This window comes from Pleurodeles waltl, chromosome 8 (assembly GCF_031143425.1).
Source record: "Pleurodeles waltl isolate 20211129_DDA chromosome 8, aPleWal1.hap1.20221129, whole genome shotgun sequence".
In the NCBI taxonomy this organism is placed as follows: Eukaryota; Metazoa; Chordata; class Amphibia; order Caudata; family Salamandridae; genus Pleurodeles; species Pleurodeles waltl.
This window is the reverse complement of record NC_090447.1, coordinates 1,178,791,613-1,178,804,458: the sequence shown is the minus strand read 5'-3', so window position 1 is coordinate 1,178,804,458 and position 12,846 is coordinate 1,178,791,613. Positions and strand designations below refer to the sequence as shown.

The 12,846-nt window shown below is 44.4% G+C and overlaps 1 protein-coding gene across 1 annotated transcript in view; it reads left to right on the top strand.

Annotated features, from left to right (window-relative positions):
* The first annotated feature begins 286 nt into the window (after nucleotides 1-286).
* Nucleotides 287-12,846, top strand: part of CCDC122 (coiled-coil domain containing 122) — a 103,356-nt gene continuing 90,796 nt past the window's right edge. The window contains exon 1 of the mRNA XM_069203186.1: nucleotides 287-659. Within this exon, the coding sequence (XP_069059287.1) occupies nucleotides 291-659 (369 nt within the window). The 5' untranslated portion in view covers nucleotides 287-290. The remainder of the gene's footprint in view (nucleotides 660-12,846) is intronic.

The window sequence follows — 12,846 nt, the reverse complement described above, 5'->3', positions numbered from 1 at the left end:
GTCCAAGAGGGTAGTAGCCACTCTCTGAAACATGGATGCAGTTTGATGATCCCCTCAACTTCAGAGACAGGTCCTCGCATCTCGTTACCTTCAAAATGAAAACATTCTAAGTGGGCTCAGATAATAGTCCTACTCACTAAGGGAAACATTTAGACTTTAGTGGATAATTACAATATATTATTGTGTAAAGATTAATTTAGGTTCTCTGATAAATGTTAAAATATATTGCAGGCTCAGATAAATGTTAAAATATATTGCAGGCTCACTTCAATGAACTTGAAAGACAAAGAATGACTATTTTAGCAGAAACAAAGAAAACAGAAAAAGAAATCTATCAGAAAGATGATGAAATTGAAACAACAAATCTCAACTGTGAATACCTTGTAACCCACAACCAGTCAGTGTACGCAGACAATGTGAGAATAAAATTTAATTTAGAAGAGCGAAAAGAAGATTTTGAAGCACTGCTGTCAAGAAACACTGCATATCGGGAAAGGATGGCTTCACACATACAGGTTTTTTCAGAAATAGAGAGCAAATTACCAATCATGAATGAACTTCTTGAAAAAAAAGATGCTATCAATAATTTAAAAAGAAGAAAAGAGGAATTACTGATTGAGCTTGAGAATCCGGATGGGAATGTAATTAAGCAAGTACAGGTCAGACATGTTTGGTTTGTTTGACTTTCCATGAATGTATTATTTGCTTTTAGAGTTGCCACAGTGTTAGAACCTGAAACATAGTCTCTGGCAAACCACATTGTAAAATTATGTTTATACCTGCTTAATGTACTACTAAAGCCTGTTCGTTATCGCATATTAACAAACAATTTACATGTACTGCTATTTTTTATTTCAGTGCTGTCCACTGCTCATTTGGCCTGGTTGATCAAGTAAGCATAGCCTTGTTCTAACTTTGGCATAGACAAGTAAAGACTATATTCAGTGAAGTCAGCTTTCTATAGTTTAACACTGTATCAGGTCTTGAGTTCTTCTAATGTTCTTCCCTTGAGAAGAGATATTACCTGCTTGTTAGCTGAAATAGTTTCATATTGCATCACTAACTATCCTCCACTTGCTGTGTTACAGAAAATATATAAAATAAATATGAAGTTGAAGTGAATGTAGCATTGTATGCTCCAACAGCTGATACATTTCTCTGACAATCTGCACTTGGAATCTTTTTACTTCTTGCTGCATTTCTGCCATCAGATTGATGTTTTTCCATAGAACCTGGTGTACTTTGTTACAGAAAGTGCCTTACCTCAGACACCAGAGAGTAGAAGTGCTGAATTTGGCTCCACATGATGATCCCAAGCTCCAAGATAAGAGAGAGATTTCTTCAGGGGGGACTAAGTTAGATCATAGCCCAGCACAGGACCTAGTAATCTGGCTTGACATTGTAAGCATGTTGAAATAAATTAAGGGCAAGTCTGATTATGTTTACAGTTTGCTCTTCTTCTCTTTATGTGATGTGTTGAAGGTGTACCCAAGTGTTGCCTGGGTAGGAGATGACGGGCTAAGAGCGTGATTATGGTAGAAATGGAAGGACTCCTGTAGAAGAGACAGTGTGCTTGTAATCCGTGGTATAGAGCAAGTGGACTCTTGGGAAGTGTGCTGATATGGGGAAAATAGTCAGGAGTGCAAAGACTCAAAGCACACAACTTTCAAGAATCAATGTGTACGAGGCAGAAGCTATTCGATCCAGCTGCAGAGGCCTATTTGCTAGCCTGTCTGACCTCATAATCAAGTGCTGTCTGAAGGCGACGGGATCTTTGAGTGTAGCCTGGACACAAGGGGAACAGGGGTACAGATCTGTCACAGATAAACAACACTGACTTGCAGACTCCTGAGAAAAGCTTAGTTGAGGCCTCCCTCTCACGGAGGCACATAGAGGTTAATTTGGATGGCATAATGAGCGCTAAGTAATAGAATAATTCAAAGGTGCTTTTAGAGACGTGTACTCTTGTGTATGGATAAGAACCGGATGTTGGCAGACTTTGTCATATAATGACTATAAGTGAGATTCCATTTGGGCTATGTGAAATGAGGAAAACTCTTCCCCAGCCTTCCCCGGCTTAGTAGTTATGGTGCTGCCAGACACCTCAGTGGCACAGGGGCTTCTGACCTTAAGGCCTGACTCCCAAGAGGGGGGCCTGAAGCCGTACAGTCCTGTACTGGTTGGATTAAGTTGTGGATAATGTTATTAATAGGAAGTTTTTAGATGGGGAAAGGGTACATGGACCAGGAACCAATATAGATATTTGATGTTGTAACACACAGATACTGGATTGTAGGAGTTGAGGCTCAGATATTCACGCTAAGAAACTGCCCAGGATGCAGGTGCCAAAATAATGCAGTTCAGGTTAGTGCCTGCAGAAGGTGGTAGGGGAAAAGCAGGATTTACTTACACAAGGCTAAGCAGGGAATTTATTTCCAAGCCATATATTATTCATAGAGGCACGGTTGTTGACTACACTGATTTATTTTGTAAACAGCAATGTGGAGCCTTCATTGACATTGTCCTGTGTGAAGCTCTGGGATAGAGCACATAAAAATGCTCACAAGGAACGTGAGAGCTAAATAATACACAAAAAGGCACAGATTTTTATTCTACATAAAACAGCACCATGTTGGTATAGTGATCCTACAGGAAACACACCCAACATCGCAGGAACACACTAAACTCAGTATTTTTCTCTTCCTACTGTAGTAGGGTGTTTATTTGGATAGATGGTGGAGTCTCTTTTATAAGTAATGTTGTGGAACGGGTTCCGGAGGGTCGCTATTGATAATGAGAAGCTAAACAGTAAGCTGTTGAGCATGTTAAATGTGTATGCCCCTAATCTTGAGGGCGTCCTTTTTTCGGTCTGTTAGAATTGGTACTCTAGGAATTAGGCACCCCCATGACATGGGCATGTTAAAAATTGGGTCGCCAGTTGGCAGAGTTACGCACCCAGTCCAAGTAGAGACCACAGTCCTAGTCAGGGTAAGTCACAACATAACCTGAATTATCCTGCACTCACCCTTTGGTAGCTTGGCCCATAGTAGGCAAGCTTAACACAGTGAAACACTACAAAAATACTCCAACGTAGGTTAGAAAAATAGCTTAGTATATTACAACCAACATATGACCAATATAACACAAATCCAATGTATTATTTTCAAGTTATTGCAGTAAAGTCACAGTGCTATAGATACATCTGCTTCTTTTTGGTTCTGGTAATACTGAAAAGAAGACAAATGAGCTTTCTCACAGAGAGAGAGCACCAGCCTAATACTCTCCCAAGTCCTCAAAAAGGAAATCTCTAAGTGGTCCCTTGAGACTGAAATGTTTTAATTAAACCCCACCCAGTCACCTGTAATCCTGCCTAGGTTGGCTTGCAGAGACATCACAGGTCTCAGGAATCACAGTACCTTCCTCTGGGAAAAAGGGTGTCTTTTGGCAAGTCGCTCATTCGTAGGTGTAGGCGAGGCACAATGTTGCACGGCAACTCCGCATCAGGAATGTTTTGAGGCAAGCGAGTCTTGGGTTGTCAAGGCAACACATGCAGACAGGCCACAAGTTGCGTTGGAGTGTCTGCCCGGGGTGCTGCGGCGTCTTGTGTAGAAGAAGGGTGCTCGGGCTTGCACTGAGTGAGATGCTCGATCTTGTTCCTAGGTACATGGTGGCCGCACTGGAAGGACAGCATCTGTGTCAGAAGCAGGACGCTTGCTCTTCTTACAAGGCAGGCTGATGTTCAGACATGTGCTGATCATTGTCACAAGTACAGTGGCCGGACTCACGAGTGGCAAAGGCTCACAGCAGCAGTACCCTGTTGAAGTTCTTGATGGTCCTGAGACTTCGGAAACAGGAGGCAAGCCCTTGAGGATCACTTTGGAGGGAAGTCAGAGTTCTGCTCTCCTTCAGCAGAGTCAGAGAGCACCAGACAGCAAGGCAACAAGCATAAAAGTAGTCCAGTTGAGTCCTTTAAGCCACACAGAAGTTCTTCTGACAGAGGTCCAGTTCAAGATCCAGAAGTGTCTTTTTACAGATCCAAAAAGTGTCTGTTTTGGTGGGGTCACAAACCCAGTACTTATACCCAAATGTGCCATTGAAGTGGGGGAGACTTCAAAGAGTGGTTTTGAAGTGCACAAGTATCCCTTTCAACCCAGTCCTGTCTGCCAGGCTATCTGTAGGGGGTAATTAGTTATTTGTGTGGGGTCAGGCCACTACCCTTTGAAGTGTAAGTGTGAGCCTCGTCCTCCTTTCCTGCACAGGAAGGACCATCAGAATGCAAATGTATGTAGATGGGTTACCTAGCCCAGATGTATATTGGAGACAGGCTGGAAGGCACACAGAGAAGTAAGAGCAGAGAAATATCTACTTTCTAAAAGTGGCATTTCTAAAATAGAAATGTTAGATTTGACTTTAGCAGTAAAGAGGATTTATCATTACCATTCCAAAGATATGAAACATTATGTAGCTACTCCTTTCTGATCAGGAATTACAGCTTAAAAGTATATTGAGGAATTCCCAATGCTGGTTTATGAGAGTAGAAGGCCTCACAATAGTGAAAAAGGGTTTTGGGAGTTTTTCACTACCAGGACGTGTAAAACTTAAGAGTAGATGTCCTGCCTTTTAAATACACTGCACCGTGCCTGGTGGGTCACATAAGGCTTACCTTAAGTGTGGCTTATATGTAATAAAAGGGGAGTTTAAAGCTTGACAAGGGGTTTTATATGGCAGGTCAAGGCAGCTGTAAAACTGCACACACAGACCTTGCAATGACAGGTCCGATATGTGGGTGGCACAATCAGTGCTGCAGGCCCAGCAACAGCATTTATTTTACAGCCCACTTGTACCTGTAGTGTACTTTACTAGGGATTTATAAGTAAATTAAATATGGCAATTGGGTAGGAGCCAATATTACCATGTTGTAGGGAGAGAGCACATGGACTTTAGCACTGTTTTGCACTGGTAAAGTGCTCAGAGTCTTAAAGCCAACAAAAACAAAGTCAGAAAAAAAGGAGGAGGAAGGCAAAAAGTTTGAAGTGACCATTAAGAGAGGGCCATTTTCCAACAGGGCGGTAGTTGTCTTGACTGAGTCATGTCACTTGAGAGGAATATGCATCCACCCTGAAAACAATGTTGAATCAGCTGTAAGGCTTTATAGGCCAGCTGCATCTGACTGATGTATGGAGGACTAGACTCCCGAAGATAGAGTATACTCCTATAACTCACCCTCCCATGGTTTCTGCAGCAGGTTAAACTATTTTCTCCTCAGCCAGACCTGTGTACACACTACCTGGATGTGGATTTTAAGGACAGGTCCCTTTCAAATGACTCCCTAGTGGTCTTGACAATGAAACAAGGGCATAGGAGAGCTGGCATACCTACCTGGTGGTTAAGAACATAGGCCCAAATAGATTGGGCATTTACCTCGTCCGTTCTACAGGTATTAACCCACTATTTGGATGCTAAATGGGGATCAACAAGAAAGAGAGCCACTGAATGGGAGGCAATGAAGGTACTAATTAATGATACTGCCATTGCCAAACAAAAGAGGTGGCAGGACAACTCAAGAGGGACATTACTGATATGGAGCGGATATTACAAGAAATGACATGCCGCTTTCCACAATTGGGGGGAAATGTATGGACCGTAGTTCGACAGAAAAGGCACCTTGAAAAGGTATACAATAGACTGGATAAAATATGCACAAAAATATATCCCACATTTACAGAGACAGAGATAAGTCGGGGATGTTGGCCTTGCTACTCTGAAGAGGACTCAGTAGAACAAGTATCATATCAATAGCAGACCAGACCCACATGACACATTAAGCCATAAATATTGTCTTCCGAGACCATCTGTGGTGGGTGTACATGATGGGTGGCTACCCAATGAGCACTCATCTATGCAGACCCTCCCCCTCCCCAACCCTCTCCCAGGAGATCAGTAGTCTCGGTTTCGGAGGACCCACTGAGAGGATGTCACAATTTGTGGATTTATTTTGCGACCTTTTGTTTTTAATTTACCCTCATTTGTTACAGACACCAAACACATCCTTAACTTGTTATGTGATATTGACTGGGTAGACAACATGCTTTTCGCTCCCTTGGATGTGGTGTCCCTATACAAGAATATTTTACCGGAATTTGGCATGTTACCAGTGTAGGAGGCTGGCTCTCTATGTAGTGTGCAAAACCAGGCACCGTGCAGAGAGTCCGGGCAACCAGAAGTTGGTTTACAGAGGTAAAAACTAGACCACCTAATGCTCTAATTTTTATGGTAGCTTGGTCGAGCAATTAGGCCAATCTTAGAGAAGTGTAAAACATTTTTTGTACTCACAGTATTATTAAAGCAAGACACCCACTCAAAGGAATAACTCAAGACCAATTTACAAAAGTACTTCAGAGTTTTATAACATTTTTGAGACCAAGATCATCAAAATCCGGTAAGTACTTTTTAAGTTCTGATTTTTCAAAGTTTAGCAAAAATAGTCTTTTGGTGCGTAATTACGCATCATAGGAATCAATAGGAGAAAATGTAAAAATACATGTAATATCAGGCAATTTGTTTACCAGTGTCTCCTTTTGAATATAGGTCGAGGTCGTCAGGAAGTTCTGTGGACTAGCAGGAGGAGTTTGGGTGGCTCCCGGTTTTAGCGGGAAGAGCTGCTATAAAGTCCTTGGAGCAGGTGCAAGACCACTGTGGGAGACCACTTGGAAAAGCAATGCACAGCTGTACTTCAAGGTGAGTCTATTGGGTCCTTTTGGAGTGTAGACGTCGCAAGGGGTAGGGAACCCTTAGAGCACAGCCGGTTCTCCAGTTTAGTGCCAAGGGAGGTCGGTTGCCAAGCAGATAGATGAGCTAAGAGCTGTGCACAAAGGTGCCCTTGGGAGCAGGAGACATGTCACTTTGAGGGTCGCTTGCAGGTTAGCAGGGCCACTCTGATGGGTGGTTCTGGTGGTTTCTGAAGTCCCTTGACTGGGGCTTCCTCCTGGTCCTTTGGGAGTCTGGAGTGTGTTTTCCTTCCTGAAGTCCGACATTGAGTGGCCATTACCAGAGCTGTTGCACGGTTCAGGCCCTGGAGGTCGCAGTGCCACCAAACTTGGCACACTTGCAGGTTTTGTCCTCACAGTCTGTCGGGTGAAATTTGATCCGACTGCGGCATCCTGTTCCTTGGTCAGCAGCTGGTCCGTGAACTGGACTTCACTGGTCTTTTGGTCTTTATTGCAGGGGAGTGATGCCTTCACTCTGGAGGGAGATCTTCAGCAATTCTTAGAAGACTGGAGGTTCTCTGGGGATTTTTAGAGTCTGACTGATGTCTGAGCAACTCTTCATCGGCGATTGTCGGGTCCTGGGTACAGCAGGCAAGGTTTGGTGCCTTTTTCTTTGTGCAGCAGGAATGCAGTTCTCGAGCCATGTCTTTTTTGTTGCTGGGCTTCTTGTGTCCTTGGAATCTGATCTGCAGGTCCAGGAGTGCCCATTAAAACGGGACTTAGTAGGCGATTAGGGGAGTACCTAGTAGTGACCAATAGGCTATCTACCTTAGGGTGACTACACCCACTATGTGACCACTTCCTGTGGGCAGAGGTCACTTCCCTATCCCTGATATGCTATTTTCCTACCATGCAAGATGGAGGTAAATGAAATGGAGAAGTCACTGCACATGCAACATCCTTGGGGTGGTGCAAGTTTGGGGTTGCCTCTCCTCCTGTCCTTTATGCATTTTCCCACTGTTGCTTCTGCCAAAAGTGGGGATTGCAACAGGAGCGGCCATCTGCTGCTAGCTGCAGGGCTGGGGGACGAGTTTCAAGGGCAGTAAGCCTTTTGAAGCTTATAGGCAGGTCTGTGCACATTCCCGGGGGAGGAGCGGTAACACCTCTGCCCAGGAAGGGCTTTGTTCTCTGGACTCAGAGAGCACAGGTTCTCCCCCCAGGGTTCCAGAATCCTGTCTGATGGTGGCAGGCTAGGTTGTGACCGGCCAGCAACCATGCCAGGGTAGTAAGCGATTTAAGAGGGCACCTCTACGGTGACTCCTGGGTACACTTTGCAGTAATTCCAATACTGGTACCAGTTTGGATTTAACATTCTGAGTTGTTTTATACCACACAACCCAGGGTGCAGAGTGGCAGTCATATAGCTTTGAAACTCGTACTGACCAATGCCCAGTACATGCATGTAAAATGGCCGCTCTGTTCACTTACAATGCCACAGGTTTGGCAGGGACACTGTAGAGGCCTATTGCTCATGCATCTATGCCCACACATGCAGGAAAGTGCACCCTGCCTTAGGGCTGGAAGGCCTGCCGGAAGTGTCTTACCTATATTGCATGCAGTGTGTAGTGGACAGAACACACAGGCTGTGTGCCATATCAGTTTTGCAATTTAGGTTTGCAATTTAGGTCCCTGATGGTGGCACAATCTGTGCTGCTGCCCTCAGAGGCTTACCCTTAGTACCTCATGCCCTGGGACTTATAGGGACACCTAAAGGTGTTTCCAGTTCTTTCAGTGCATCACAACAGTTTTGGGAAAGAGACATGGCCCAGGGAACCTGGTTACAGGTGCCCTGTGCACTAACAACTTTGAAACCACATCAGATTTCAGGCAAAAAGTGGGGGCTTACCATGTCAAAAAGAGGCTCTTTCTCACAGGCAGTCAAACATTTCCTAAAGAAAAGACCTGTGGAACTCCTGTTACACACTGAGATGCTTTGACTATGATACATATGGTTTCGGACAATAATGTGTTTATATTTTAAGGCAGGTGGTATAACCAAACATATTGTACTGCAATAGGCTCCAGATTTGCTCCTATCTTATGCAAACGTTTTTTGGGTTGGTTTGAGTTGGGGCCGGTCTGGGGACTGGGCAGTACACAATGGATTGATCATATCCACTTTTGGAGTAGGTTCACTGATGATATCCTGATTATTTGGATTGGGTCATCTGAAGATCTGTTGGAGTTTGTAGCCTACCTCAGCTCTAATCTTTTCAACATGTCATGCACATTGAACTATTAGAGAGAATACAATTTTTAGATGTTGAACTATATGTCAGTGACCAAACATCACAGTCGAATGTACACAAAGGAGACTTCTTTCAATGCAATTTTGCAAGCACCAAGTGCACACCCAAAATGCCAATTGGGTGCAATACCTTATGGGGAAGTGTTCAGAACTAGGGATAATTCCAGCTCCAATGCTGAACATATAGTGAATATTGGCAACATAGTTCAAAGGTGCCTTTTTAGAGTCCATGATAAACATACTGTAAGGACTGCTAGCCACAGGGCTTTGAAATTGGATAGATCCAAGGAACTGAAAGATAACAAGAAGAGTCTTTCAGTTTTTTATGGTACTCTCAGATCTATTGTTACTTTTGTAAGTAATGTTGACAAACTGAGAAGGATACTCAGTAGACATGGCCACTTGTTTAAGGAAGAGGATAAGATAAATTCCTCTATTACCACATGTCATTACATTACGTTCAGTAAGGGACGTACAATTAGAAATATTCATAGTCTAAGGTATTCCAAACCTTCACAAGAGACATCATGGTGGCCTTCACAGACCAATGGCTTTTACAAATGTGAGCACTGTTCTGTATGAAGGATAGCCAGAGAAAAAATAATAGCCCAATATTCAACATCAAAATTAATATTAACTGTTCTACACACTTTGCAATATATGTTCTGATAGGCAAATGTAACAAGATTTACATTGGGAGCACTATCTGGCCAGTACAGGAAAGAATTGCTGAACATTTGAGGGTAGTCAAACAAGGCAATCCTAAATACCTGTTTACATTACAAACTTTAGAGTATGATAAACAAGATCACCATCAGAATTTTCAATTCTATAGTAGTGAGAAAGAACAACCTGATAAAAAAAGGTGATAACCTTTTGTTGAAATTGAGGAGAGAGGAAGCATTCTGGATTTTGATATTAAAAGCAGTAGATGAAGGCCTGCACATTGACCATGAACTTCATTACTTTTTGGGGGGACCAATAGAATGCATTGTATTTGTAAGCTGAGACTACTGGACATATTCTTTTGATACATTGTGTATATAGTGAATCTGGGACATTGAATACTGGCTGAGACTATTAGACCGATTCTTTTAATACATGTGTACATAATGAATCTGGGACATTGAGTACTGGTAGATTTTATTGTTGGTGACAAGAAAATGTAGTGTTTATTACTGTATATTGTGGAGTTATTTGAAACATGGACCTACATTGATACTGGGAATCTTGCCCTTCAATGTCATTTTCGTTTTTCATATTTATACATTTTGTCCCTTATTTATACTTTTTTAGCGCCGCGTTTGCGCTGCTTTTTGACGCAAAAACGGCACAAACTTACAAAATACAATTGTATTTTGTAAGTTTGTGCCGTTTTTGCGTCAAAAAGCAGCGCAAATGTGGCGCTAAAAAAGTATAAATATGGGCCTTTGTATCTATATTAACACCTCTTTTTCAGAGTAGCTTTGGAGTAGCAACATTTCCTTCAATGAGCCATTTATGGTTGTACGTTTTGTTTCACTTACCTTTTGTGAGGGGTAATTCTTCAACTAAACCTACTTTAAGATGGCGACCGCAGTTACACCACGCAGGGTTTAGTCTGACTTTTGTTTGATGGCTGTGGCCGACACACAGTTAGTCCCTTTTCTTATTACTGTAAATATGAGACACAAGATGGCCTTTATTTGGAACGCTGTTTTAGAAACTGTGGTACTCCGCGTTGGATTACTGGGATGTTGGAGCACTCTCCTTCTGTAAACGGTCTTTGTAGCGTTTGCTTACTTTAACTGAGTGGGCTCACTCGTTTGTTAGGGCAACACATATTGCTGGAAGCAATACGCTGTAGCATACCACATATGAATGAGCTGGCATGTATTAGTTTACCCAGTGCAGTGTCAGGTACAGCGGATGATGGGGCAAACGTAGGGAGAGAAATGCATATATTGGCATTCATTTCCAATTAAATGGGATACCTTTTGGGATCATCGGTACAATAATGCAGAGATTTGTCTTTGAGATTATTTACACATTTGTTACTAAGTCTCGCTAGTTACTTTTAGACATGATTTTGCACGTGTTAGCACACTATGGCCCTTATTATGACATTGGCAGTCAGCTGACGCCACGCTGGCAACAGCGATATGTCCGTCGCCAGGCTGGCGGTGAAGACCGCCAAATTATAACCATGGCGGTGATCCCTCCCATAGACAGCCAATGTACCACCCAAACCGCCAGTGTGGTCCATCCACTGACCATGGCGGTTGCCATCTTCAGGCTAGCGGAAGACAACACCCTGCCCATCATATAATGACATAGCAGACTGCCAGGATTTCCGGGGTGGCACCACCGCCACCAAGAGCCTGGCGATAACTAATCATATAAAAGGAGACACTCACCTCCAGGGACACAGAAGAGTCCGCTGCCGCCATGGAACTTGAACTGAAAGTCCTGCTGATGCTGTACCACGCAATGGCAATCCAGGAGCAGCAATGCAGATGAAGACGAGGGTGGTGAGTACAGCCGCCTAGCACAAAAGGGAGGGAGGGGAGAATGACACACCCACACTCACAACACACACCATGCACTCACACCACACACCGAGAACAATCTGCAGAGAAATCCTACACCAACATAAGCCAGAAGTAAAGAAAGCCAGGACACATACCTTTGGTCCAACCTCTTCGGTGGACTTGCACACACAACTGATGAGGCACCTATATACAAAGGGCTATTGGCCAGTCCAATGTTAGGCAAAAGCCACAGGGCAACGTCCAAGGCCCAACTTGACTCCTGACAGCCCAAGTCACTCCATTGGGCAGGGGCATCATGGTGATGGTAGCAAGGCACCTCAGGGTGTGGGGGCGGTTTTCTTGGGAGGGGGGTCCTTGGACTTGGGTTTGGGAGGGGGCGTGTCTTTGCTTAGGGGGTAGAGGTGGTTGCTTGGGGTGGGGGGCCGGAGTGCCACTCTTGTTCCCCTTAGTGGAAGGTGTAGCTCCAGGGGGACAAACAGGAGTGGACTGGCAGCTGGAGGTACTGGGCTGGGGAGAGGGATCTTCCTCTTACGGGCAGGACGGGAGGGGAGGAGGGAAGAGGTCAAGGAGGGAAAGGAAGTTTCTTAGGTCCAATGGGGCGGGCAGTGGGAGGAGGTTTGGGATTGGAGATAGAGGGAGTGGTTGTAGGAGGCTGGGCTAGGTTGCAGGTGCATGTACAGTGTGTGTGTGTGAGGTGTATGGTTGTTGAGTGCCTGAGTGGGAGCATTTATGTGTTTTTGGAGGGGGGTGGGCACACAGGGTGGGAGAGGACAAACAGGACGTTTGTATGTATGTTGTTGTGGTGTCTGCAAGTGAGGTGGGTCTGCTGCTTGAGGTTTTGATGGCGGTGGTGACTGCACATGTGGTGAATGGGGTGCTAGTCTGCGTGTCTGCTGTTGCGGTGACAGTGGGCAAGGCTGTACAGGTGGCAGGATCTGGGACTGATGATGCAGTGCTTGCAGGTGTGAGTGTTGATGTGACTGTGAGGGAGGAGGAGAGGGGGAGACAGTGGAGGCAGTGGCTGTTGTTGCATGTGCTTCTGTGTGTTGGCTGTGTGTGTGCTTGTGAAGTAAAGTGTGGTGCCTTTTACTTGTCTGTGCGAGTCCTGTCTGTTGTCTTGTGTGCATGCTTGTCTGATTGTGTGTGTGAGATGGGTTGGGGGAAAGGGCTTTTGGACTGGGAACAGGTAGTTGGAGGGGGGACAGAAGAACCAGGGACACTGGCTGCCGTCAAAGAGGAGGCCAGAGCCTGAAACGATCTCTGTAGGGCAGCCAAGCCAATGTGAATGCCCTCCAGGTAG